Raw genomic sequence first — 12,173 nt, forward strand, 5'->3', positions numbered from 1 at the left:
GGAAGTGGCGCTGGCGTTGGGTTACGAACGCCCAAAAGATGCAATTAAGGTGCATGTTCGTGAAAAGTATAAGGTAAAGCTTAGCGAACTTAGAGTGGAGGTGAATCGCCTCCCCTCGTATTCACAGCCTAATTCCCTGTACGTAACCGAATCTGGGTTGTATCAGTTGATATTTAGCTCTAAGATGCCAACGGCAGAGACATTCCAGGATTGGGTCTTGGAAGATGTCCTGCCTGCGTTGAGAAAGACAGGTAAGTATGAAATAGAAAGGCGGTTTGACACCCCGAATAAGAAAGTCTTCAAAATAGAGAATGAATCTGACCTGCATTTCAAAGTCGTCGATTACATACGCCGGTTTCACCCCCTCGTCATCCTAACCCCCGGCTTAGGCGAACTACAGGACTCCGCCAGCAAGCGCATAACATGTTGGAAAAAAGGTTACAAACGCGGTCAGCCAGATCTACTAATCTCCAACGCCCATAAGGAGTTTAATGGCTTTTGCATAGAATTAAAGACCCCCAAGGGAAACGGCGTCCTGTCCGCAGACCAGTCTAACTTAATTTCGCAGTACGACATGAATAATTTCCGAACCATGGTGTCCGACGATTACGACGTTGTCTGTCGTGCCATAGATAACTACGTGGACGGCATCCGCATTCCTTGTAAATGGTGTATAAAACGCTTTAAGAGCCCCGAGACGCTAAAGACGCACCTTAGAATATTTCATAGATATAATGATCGTCAACCAAATACACTGGCGTGACCTGATTTGCGATAAAGCATACGAAATAAAAAATTACGTCGTCTTCGAAGACATCGACCGTTTACGGTTAGTCCTCAAAGACTTAGAAGGCAAGGAATATTCCCTTTGGGCGCCGGATTGCGTGCGGTACGTAATTCAGGGCGAGGAATTCACCCACTTACGCAGCTATGGTAAGGTAAATGGCCGATGGAAGTTTGACATTGAAAGAAGAGTCACTCCATCTCCTCTTTGTAGTTAAGCGCGTCTGCTAAAGTCCGCTGCGCTTTAGGATCCGCGGAGCACCAATGCCCCACAAAGGATCCTTCGGAGAATACCCTGTCACAATGAAGGCAGGTGTATTTTTTACGCGGCTTACGAGGGGTAATGCAGTCGGCAGGTAGTTCGCAAGTAATACAGTCCATATATTGAAAGGGTAATTAGAATGCCTCCCAGAAAGGCAGCTGCGTAGGCTAGCATATACCTTTAAAAGGGGTCCTTATTTTTATTTATTATTATTCATTATCCTTAATAATAATGAATAAAAATAAGGATGGGATTTGAGACTCTTTGCGCAAACCCTACCTTACTATTAAAGGCCCCAAGAAATGCTATTTCAAAAGTGTCTCAGAATGTTAACAATAAGGTTAAATCTTTGTTAAGTATGTGTGGAAACTATTTCAAAGAGTGTCTCAGAATGTTAACAATAAGGTTAAATCTTTGTTAAGACACCCCGGAAACTATTTCAAAGAGTGTCTCAGAATGTTGACGTTTAGGTTAAATCTTTGTTAAGACAGTTGAAGATATGTTCCTCTTCTCTAACACAACCACAACGATCGCACTCCTGCCTCCAATACTCCCTTTTAGTCCACGGAACGCCTTCGGCGCGTTCAAAAGAGGGGAAAGTACGGACTATCTTCTTATGGTAATCTATGCGATTCCTTAAGTAATCCTCTTTATGCGGGCAGCGACACATCAAATCCGCACATTGGTAGCAATCCACGCCTTCCAAGTCGTAAGCGCGGGAGAGAAACCTATAATCATGCGTTCTCCGGTGCGTCTGTAAACGTTGACGACTACTAAGTATCTTATTACAGAAACTACACTGTCTGGTTCGATTACAGACGCCCCTTTTCAGATGCTGCTGCATTTCGAAGGGGTTGTGGAATTCCTTATTACAGTCCTTACAAAGCCCACAAATGCGTTTATCCTGATGTTGTTGCATCTTTTGAACGGTGCTGAATTCCTTACCGCAATCCTTACAAGCGCGGCTAAGGGGTTTCTTTGTACAAACGCCGCGACGAACGTGGTATTGAAGTCTTTGTTTGGTGCTGAACACCTTCTTACACAACAAGCAGTCCATATATACTTAACAATATCTTAACCTCCATTTAACATCCTTAACAAAGATTTAACCTAAACGTCAACATTCTCAGACACTCTTTGAAATAGTTTCCACGCATACTTAACAAAGATTTAACCTTATTGTCAACATTCTGAGGCATTTTTTGGAATAGCTTATGGGCGACTTAACAAAGATTTAACCTTATTGTAAACATTCTAAGACACTTTTTAAATAGTTTCCAGGCATCCTTAACAAAGATTTAACCTTATTGTCAACATTCTAAGACACTTTTTAAATAGCATATACTTAACAAAGATTTAACCTAAACGTCGACATTCTACAGGGGATATCGCATAAAGTCCTTAACGCTTTCTTTAGCCCACGTTGCCATCGTTATCAGCGCGCCAAACCGTTCTGCACGCTTCAGACCGCACATTTCATCGTACAATTCCTGCACGCGCTCCTTTAACCGATCGATCTCCTCCCTTTGCATTTCTATGGTGTCTCTTTTATCTTTTGCGTCGGTGGCAATCCTTCTTACTGCGTCCACTGGGTCCATCGTATATATAATGGATCCGAACCATATTCCCTGCAATGCCCTGATAGTAGGACCCACCGGCTGCGGCAAAACGCAGTTCGTCGTGGAGCAGCTATTGGGACCCTTTAGATACCGCTTCGACTATATCGTGCTATTATGCCCCACCTACGTGAATAACCGCACCTGGACGGGCATAGGAGTGAAAGATGACGACTTCTTCGTAGATATCTTAGACCCTAACGAGTTATCCAGCCATTTGAAGTTCTGGCATAAGCAATTCCCTAAAGATACGCAAACCCTCCTTATACTGGATGACATCGCCTGCGGGGACGACGTAAAAAGACGCACTTCCGAGCTCGTTAAACTCGCCTTCAGTGGTAGGCATGACAATATCAGCGTTTGGTTGCTTTCCCAGCAGCTTACCAGTGTCTCTAAGCCCTTCAGGGTAAACATAGGCTCTCTCGTAGTATTTTATACTCCAAGTAAGTCTGACCTGGAAACCATCTTAAGCGACTACGGCGGTGAGATATCCAAGGAACAGTTACACGAATACATGCGGCATTTAAAAACGCACCAACATTCCAAAATGATCTTCTCTTTGAGGTTTCCGTATTCCATTAACATATATGGACATTGAGCAGCTCTTAGATGAAGTCCCCACGCAGCTAGATGAAAGCAACCTCAAGGAACAACTTAACATCCTTGTGTCATCTGGGAAGTGCAAAGAAATGATAGGCAAGGAACTTACCCATGAGCAGGTTAATAAGTTGTCAGAAGAGGAGGTTAAGAAGTTCCATAAGAGGTACGAGGCCGCCCTTGCAAGTAAGACCACGGACGCCGTAGCAGACTCAGCCATTAAGCTGGCCACCAAGCTTCTCGGACTTGCGCTGCCCATAGACGACGTGGAGCAACTACGGAAGGACATTAGTGATGACTATGTCATCGCCCAAGAACTTAAGATAACCTGCGGGTGGTTGTCTTTGAAGTGCGGTAAGTTAATGGCAGTCGCCTCTGCGGCACTTCACGTAGCTCAGCACGTTGACTTGAAGGAACTTACGATGTCTTGGAAGGACTTCAAAAAGGACAGAGAAGTCGAAAAGGTCTTCCAGGCAGCACTTGCTGAGGTACCTGATCAAGTCGCCTCAAGTACTTAGTCAAGTCGTCCTTAAGTACTTACTTAAGTCATTCTCAAGTACTTATCAAGTCCTTCAAGTCCTTAGATATAAATGAGTGAACCAGAGTCGAAGGTAGAGCAGCCCCAAGAGGAGCAAAAGATTACCAAGGCTAAATCTCCAGGCAGAGTTGCCGCGGGGAAGAAGCTCGCGGAGATGAATAAAAAGAACAAAGCCAAAAAAGAAGAAAAGGTGGAGGAAAAAGAAGAGGAATCCTTCATTAATCCTGGGTACGTCATTGGCGCGTTAGGAGTTGCTATAGCAGCAGGCAGCCTTTACTTACAATGGCGGGCTACGAAAAAGGTAGAACCACCAACATATCACGCACCTGTGGAGCCGGCTGTTAGAAAAAGTAAGATCCCTGAAATGGAGTAATAACCTTCTCGCTCTGTAATATAATGTCAACCGCGTTATTGAAAACTGTTGAAGAAGCAGCTATCATTACTTCCATGGTTGCGGGTATTGGTTGGGTAGGTAAGAAAGTGCTCAAAGAAGACTTTACTGAAGACCCAAGCAAGAGCTTCGCTAATTTTGCCAAAATGACCGTTGCCGTAGGCGGGGCTATCATGGCAAAGAATTACCTACAGAAGGAAAAGTACATTCCTAATGTATAAATGGCTAGCGTGGTCGCAGGTGGAGTTATTGCAGCTTTAGCATTCACTGGAGCTAATTATGGTGGTCAGTATTTGGATAGATTAGTCAGAGGCGACAAAAGCGGAGATTTAGCCGCCGAAAGGAAGAGACACGACTTAGCGCTGGAGAAATATCAGCGAGACGTGGCAGCTTGGAATGAAAAAAGACAAGCTTACAGGGATTGGTTGGATAAGAACTACCAAGACAAGATGCAGGCGGATAAGAACTTCGAAAACACGGACTACGCCTTTAAGCTCTATGCGCAAGCACACCCCGCGGCATTAACGGGGTTAAAAAGGCCTCAGTTTAAGAATTACTATCAGCCTTCTAAGAAACAAAAAGACAATGAGTTGGTCTTCGTAGGAGTCGCAGGGCTGGCGGGAGGCGTAGCTTTGGCGTATCTGCTCTAACGAAGGGGACTTGTCCCCTGTAATATATGATCGTCTTTTTGGAAAGCGATAAAAATAACTTTACCACTTATCTGAATCCCCCCATCAAAGCCCATAAGGTTCGGCTGGTTAGTTGTTCTTTGTACAATTCTTGGTATAATCTAGTCAATGGTATGGTCACCGTGCATAAGGGGTCTAACAATTACCAAGGCGTAATGCTGCCCGATGGACATTACACACCAATCACCCTTGCTAAGGAGCTCGCCAAGCGCGGTTATACTCTCACCACGGGATTGCCGCACGAAATGACCTTCAAACATAATCTTCCTAACAATTTCTCAGTAACCCTAGGAAAAACTGATGCATTAGGATCTTTACTAGGTGTCTCAGGCAAGGAAATTACCAACACAGCCATACCTGTGAAATGGAAAGTCGCATCCTCTTACGAAGTCTATTGCGACTTGGTCCATAGTTACAACAATGGAGAAAAGTCTTCTCTTATGTCCAAGTTTCTGCCCAAAGGTAATCCATTTGACCCAGTAGAATACACCCCCATTTCTTTGAGCTATGACTTGTCTAATTTGGTAGAAAGCATAAACATCACCATTAAAGTGGACGGAAAGACGGTGGATTTCAACGGGCGAAAGATCAATCTTGTCCTATCCTTCGCTTGAATCAAATTTATATAATGGGCCGCGTAGAGGACAAACTTAAAAGGATTTACTATGGACCTGAGGGCTATTGGAAAGGAGCGTCAGCCATCAAGAAACTCGCGACCGCGGCCAGGGTATCAGAAGAAACGGCTAAGAACTGGTTAAAAGAACAAACCCTCTGGCAGGTTTATCTTCCCGTGCCCAAGTACATTCCCAGGCCCAGCTTTACCGTAAATACCCCCAATGAAGTTCATCAGGCGGATTTGCTTTTCTTGCCGCACGAGAAGGTGAGAAGAAAGACCTATAGGTACGCTTTGACCGTAATTGATATCGCAAGCAGATACAAGGACGCCGAACCCATAACCAGCAAGGATTCTGGGGAAGTCGCAGAAGCCCTAGGTAGGATTTATAAGCGCGTCTTGAAATGGCCCAAGCTGCTGCAAGTGGATGCGGGGACAGAGTTTATGGGCGTGGTTACTAAGACCCTGAAAGACCACAGCACTAAAATTAGGAGAGCCGAGGCAGAGTATCACAGGGGTCAGAGCATCGTCGAAAGATTCAATAAGACCCTGGCCGAGCGTCTCTTTGGGTACCAGTATTGGAAAGAGCTGGAAGATCCCTCGAAGCGCAACAGGGAATGTACACAGCGGCTCCCCCAGGTCGTCGCGGCTTTGAACAACGAGGCGGCCAGGGCTACGGGAATGAAACCCAAGGATGCTATAAAAAAGAAACACGTGGAACACAAGTCCTACGTCAGAAGTTCAAGGGCGGTCTTCCCCCATGAAAAAAAATTAGGTAATGTCACGGTCCGATATCTCTACGGACCGGGTGAATTAGAAGGAGGATCCAAAAGAGCTACGGATCCTAATTGGTCTTTGGAAACTTACCAGATCCGAAGCGTAATAGCTAAGAAGGGTCAGCCCATCTTGTATTATCTTCACGATGGCCCCACACGTGGGTTCGTCATGGAAGAACTGCTTATCGTGTGATGTCCGAATGCTATCGTATGCACTCCGTCATCACACATCCATCGCTTACCGTCAAATGCAGACAGTGACACCTTCTCCTGCGTGACGTTATGTATCTGATGACCATAGCTGCGCAGGCTGTTCATCTTATGCCGCTGTTCCTTGCGTGTTTGTAATACGTTGAGGTAGGACTCGTGCGTAATGTCCTTCTTAACCACGTACTTTTTTACGCCTTTAGCTTTCTTTTCTACGCCGTCTAACTTTAGCACGCTGTACATCTTTGGTTTCAGACCCACGTACTCTACTATGGGTTTTCCTAACATTTCGTCTTTCATCTTCCCAATTACCTTCTTATTCTTCGCAGAGTAAAGGAAGTGCTCCTTCGGGTAACCGCTGGTGTCGTACTCGTCTATGTCGGGGAGGCAGTCTTTGTAAACGTCTTCCGTTTGCACTTCTAGAATTAGGGAGTCGGTGTCTGTGTACAGGAGGCGACAGCGGTCTCCGTACTTTGGCTTAAGCTTATCGTAGTAGAACTCGTACATAAGCAGCTTCGATAGATCCAGCACCGTAAAGCCTGTGTAAACGGGCTTGTTTAGTAAGAGGTTTGCCCTTTTCATGTGAATCACGTAGAAGTTCAGCATTTCTACGTATCTAACGAAGCCTGGCTGTGACACGTATGCTTCTGCTTCCTCTTTGGTGCTGACTATTTTTACGCTTACGCGCTTGCGGATGTTCTCCATTGTCTTTCCGAACACGCTGTTGTTCATCAGTTTGAAGAGGTTTTTCTCGAAGTCATTTTTCGCTGCGGTACGCTTTTGCGTGTTAAAGTCAATGTAGGGGCGCATCCAGGGTTCCTGCGTGAATTTTAGGACTCTGTGGATCTTCTCTACGCGCATTCCGTGTCGCACGTAGAACTGCAGGTTGCGGTAATGTACCACATACTTCTTCTTATCCATCAGGTTCATAGTTAGTTTCCTGTACGGTTTGTAACCAGGGCACATTTGCTTTTGCAGTGGACTTAGCTGCTTAAATGGTATCTCTATCGCTTCTGGTGCTAAGGGGAACTCATTGTGTTCGTCGTGCAGGCGCTCTGGGTACTCCAGATCCACTTCTAAGACGTAACCCTTGTCTTCCTCCTTTCCTACCTGCATGTAGAAGTCTATCGGCTTCACTGGATCCCATTCGAAGTCTCTCACAGGTAGGTACTGTGACATTGCCCAACCATAAAGGTTATTCGCATCCAGGTAGTAAATGTATGTGGTTGGTTTCTCTGGGTCGTGCTCTACTAAGGGGTTGTTTGCGCGGGCGTAACGTCGGCTGGGTCCGCATACGCCGCCACGAATACCGTCTTCCATAAACCGATACATGTCGTACTCCGTTAGGAGATCCAACTGCGCATTTGTCTTCTTTAACAAAGCACTCCAGCTGAGCCCAGGAGCCGTGTAGAAATTAGCGGGATCCAATCCGTAATATTCCATAGCCATCTTTCTGAAGCTTTGGAAAACATCTGCAAGCAGCACTACGTCAGACCTTAGGTAGATGTCGTGGTAGTCCCCCATGTTCTCACAGGAGTACTTTTCCCACACGTCTAACGCATGCTGGTACTCCTCATCCTTTATACCGGACTCGTTTAGGGTGCTGTAGAAGCGATCTTTGGGTGGTAGGGACTCTTTGAATCGATCCCAGGAATCCATGTATTCGTATGGGTAGACTCCTTTCCTTTCCGCGCCATATTGACTGGAAATGGGAAAGTTGGTGTTATACTTTACGAGGTTTGCTAAGGAGTCCGCCATAAACTGCTGCGAATCTAAGAACTTTAGCTTACCCACAGTTACGGACATGTAGCGCTCTTTGTTGTTGGGTATGCATTTGACGTCGGAGCCGTCTGTTCCTTGTAGTAGCAAATGGGAGTCGTAACCGCGGAGGTTGTGAAAGAACACCGGAATCTCCATGTCTGGATTTACTTTGAAGTTTATATTGCATTTCCAATGAGCCGCTCCTCTGTATTTACCAGTGATGTGGCAGTGATCCCTAACCTTATCCACATAGAAATCCTCAACAAATGCTTTGTGGCAGTGAATGCAGTGCGTGGAGGGCTTTCCCGGCTTCTCACCTTTCTTAGCATACTTCCCGCATTTAAAATGAGCTTCTCCTAGATACTTTCCATCTTCATCCCACGCTTTCTTGGCTCGTCTTCCAAACTGAAGAAGCGTAGGTTGACAAATGTGGCATTTTTTTGCCTTGTTAAAAGCCTCCTGGTTCTCTTTGGTAAATTCCATCTTCTTTGGGCGTCTTAATTGTTCTCTTATCTCTTCCTCCTCTTCTCGCAATGCTTCTAGAAACTCATTAGCTGCGTTCTTACCTCGGTAAATCACAGGAGGGTTGGCCTTACCATCTGATCTGACTACTATGTAACCAAAGGAGCAGATCTCGTGTAATCCCACCTTATTCGTGGCACCACTTTTCTGCTCTTCCTTAGTTATCAACGCTTCAAAGTCTGCATATATCACGTAAGGCACCTGCATCTGCTTTTGATGGTCTGCGTATGAAAGCTCTTTGTTGGTGGGTATCTGGATCCGTTGCGCCACTTCTTCGACTCCGCGGCAGATCTCATCGTGTTTCTTTAGGGTATTTAAGGATGTAAATGACAGCAAGCAGCAGTCGCAGAAGTACTTTTTGCCTTTGTGCTTAGTATGTCTGTAGAATAGTCTGCTAATGTGTTTAACCCATGAGTAGTGTCCGCCGTGGTAGAATAAATGTACGCGCTCTCCTTTACTTTTTGACAGAACTAACGGTACTATCGTCTGCTCTCTGACTCCGTAAACGTTAATTGCTAGATCGTTTATTTCCTCAAATATGGGGATGTCTATCAACTGCATGGGAAATTCCACACCATCCCACTCTAAATCATCTGTGGGATACTTACTTGTCCTACAGGGATCCTTCTCTGCTGGATACAGTGCAGACCTGATTGCCCACATAAAGCATCGATTGTCTTCATTCTTCACGTTTACAATAGCCTTCTTCCTTTCTACCCACGTTGGTAGCGGTACGTAACTCCCCCCTCGTATGGGTACGTACCTGGCCATACTTATCTCTATTCCTTCAACCTCCTCTACTGTCCAACCCGATCCTTCTTTCGTGTAGTTAGACAGCGACTCCATTATTGCTTCTAAGGCTTCACTGAGTGACCTATCCAGATTCGTGGATTCTAATATCACTAACGACTTTGATCGCAACATTGCTGTCGTCATTACCTCGTCTTTTGACAAACTTACTTCTACCATTATGCTCGCTTTCAGGGCTCCTAATTCTTCTATACCTTTTCGGAGAGTCCTTTTAACCTTCCTTTCTGACTGACGCCAAAACTGTCTAACGTCAATCTCACCGTTACCGGGTATTGACACCGTGCTGAAGTTGCTTTGGGATTCCATCTATATAATAGGAAATATTTTATACCTAATACCAAGCACTTTTTAGGTCGTCGTAGTCGTACTCACAGTCCTGACAATGCCAAAACAATTTAACCTTAGTCTCAAACTTCTTACCACATCCACAATCATAACTGCTCATACACTTCGTCTTCATTTTCAAATGCTTTTTCAAATCCGCTTCTTTCTTAAAAGTTCTCTTACATTCTTCGCACTCCATATATAGACTAATATATTTAAGTGCGCTGTTGCCCTCAACCACACTTGGAGTGGGGGTCGTCCGTAGGTGGATTTTTGACGCGGGTCTTACCCCGTGTTGAGATCGCGCTGGAACCCCCATTCCCTATACTAAGGTGCGCTGTTGCCCTCACGGGTAATCCTGGCGTAAACTAACATATTTCGAGTGCGCTGTTACCCCCACGGGTAATCCTGGGGGTCTCATAGGGAATGAGGGCTACGCAAACACGGGTTAGTGACTTTAAACGGGAAATCCTCGTGTGGTCACTGCGTTAGAACCCCCATTCCCTATACTACTGCTGTTAGTGTCTGGATTGGACCTGTTCTTGACGTTTCAAAGTTTCTGATATTACGATAGAAAAACAATTCGATAATTTAGGAAGACTTACCAAAACTAGCTGCAAATATTAAATAGCCAAAAAAAAACATTGGTTTTAGTAAAGAACAAATTTGAATTCACCGATAAAAAACACTTTTTATTATGAACTAATTTTAGAATGTACGTCATTACAGTAGTGGTAACTATCTCGAATAAACACGCTTTAGCTTGTTTCCTTCTGCAAAGTCGCGCTATATGTACTGTATCAGTGGATGTTTTAAACGAAATCTTGAGTTAAGTCACAACTTGTGCTAAATTTCCTTGAATTTCTAGAGAAATACGTTGTTGAAACAAATTTAACCGTGATATTTTTATTAATGCCAATAAACTAAACATTTTCAACATTAAATTGTTTTCGTGTCGTATGCACTTTATGCACAAAACTGAGAGTTAATTAAACCGTCACAACGCGTCATCATTAAGATTATCATTATTAGAAGGTAAAAGCTAAACAAAAATATTATGTAAGAGTTTGTTCACATAAATTTAACTCAAATATATTGCTTGTTTTTAATTTAAGTATTTTATGAAGACATTTAGTGATAAAATATAATCGAAAATGTCAAAGGAAGTTGTTTGACCTTGACAACTTAACCTTAACCATATATTTTAATTTTTCATATATTTTATTTATCTTATTACTTTTTTCCAATAAATACTTTATTAACACAAAGACGTGACAATTTACAATATACAAAGCTATACAAAACCGTAACCATATATACGAACATATTCTTGTCTAGTAATAACTTAGATATAAAACCTTCGAGCGCATGCAGGGCATTATCAATTTATTACCTAATATAAATCTTAGAATTAAGACTTTGAAAAACTTTCTTTCAAATCTTTTTTCTACTTTTAAAAACTAAAGAAGGTGTTTGTTTAAAAATTAGATAATTAAAGTATATAAATTGACCGATTAATTGCCAATGTTTTTATGTAATTAACTTGCTTTTTAGATTACTTCCTGGTGATCAACGCTGTTTAGGAATGTGCTTACACTTGTTCAAAAATACTTCCTTACGATGATCGAGAAATAAGCTTTCTTTTAAGTGAAAAGAGCTCAAAAGAGGAGAAAATTACGAAGTATTAAATTGCGACGTACTAAAAGTGTTACCTGTTTTGCACTGATTTGGTCTTTTTTTGACGCTGCCAAAGATTTCTTGTTCTCCATCCCAGGCTTGAAATCCCGGATGATTTGTCCTCTTCATCACTAGACGAGCTTTCTAACTGCCTTAGCAACGGTTTCTCTATCAGAGGGTTTCCTCACTAAGCCCAGTTTGCAAATCTTTCTTTTGACTCGCCATTTTAATATCGCCCGGAAATAAAGCGAAATATTATAATTTGCAAACGTAACACGGCTTAGACGTTTGAAGCGTGCTCCGGTATGCACTAACTCCTCTGCTGCTGTAAAGCTAAAGCTCTGACTCCATGTTTCTTCCTCAAACATTCATGTCCAATCGAGAAAACACAAAGTCGATCAGTACAGAACCAAGAGCTAGCCTTATTTGACTATTGAAAAATTATATCATAAGTAAAGTAAAACTAGGTTTGTTGACCTTTAATGAAGTGTCATGATTGGACAGTTAATGTCACGTGTCATGTCAGTATGCGATATGATCATTCGGAGCTACTGTAATAAGTAGCAGGGAAATACCCGAAGATATAGCTATAGGATGTTTTTCCATT

General features: G+C 43.4%; 1 protein-coding gene across 2 annotated transcripts in view; it reads right to left on the bottom strand.

Annotated features, from left to right (window-relative positions):
- The window catches only part of LOC116287662 (uncharacterized), a 35,200-nt gene extending 23,478 nt beyond the window's left edge, over positions 1-11,722 (bottom strand). For both annotated transcript variants that reach the window (XM_089033544.1, XM_089033545.1), the window contains exon 1: positions 11,602-11,722. In XM_089033544.1, coding sequence (XP_088889670.1) covers positions 11,602-11,695 — 94 coding nt within the window. In that variant the 5' untranslated portion in view covers positions 11,696-11,722. The remainder of the gene's footprint in view (positions 1-11,601) is intronic.
- Positions 11,723-12,173: the final 451 nt, after the last annotated feature.

Source organism: Actinia tenebrosa, unplaced genomic scaffold (genome assembly GCF_029948245.1).
Source record: "Actinia tenebrosa isolate PJP-AT-01 unplaced genomic scaffold, QUT_ActTen_1.0 PGA_scaffold2__45_contigs__length_23673736, whole genome shotgun sequence".
Lineage (NCBI taxonomy): Eukaryota > Metazoa > Cnidaria > Anthozoa > Actiniaria > Actiniidae > Actinia > Actinia tenebrosa.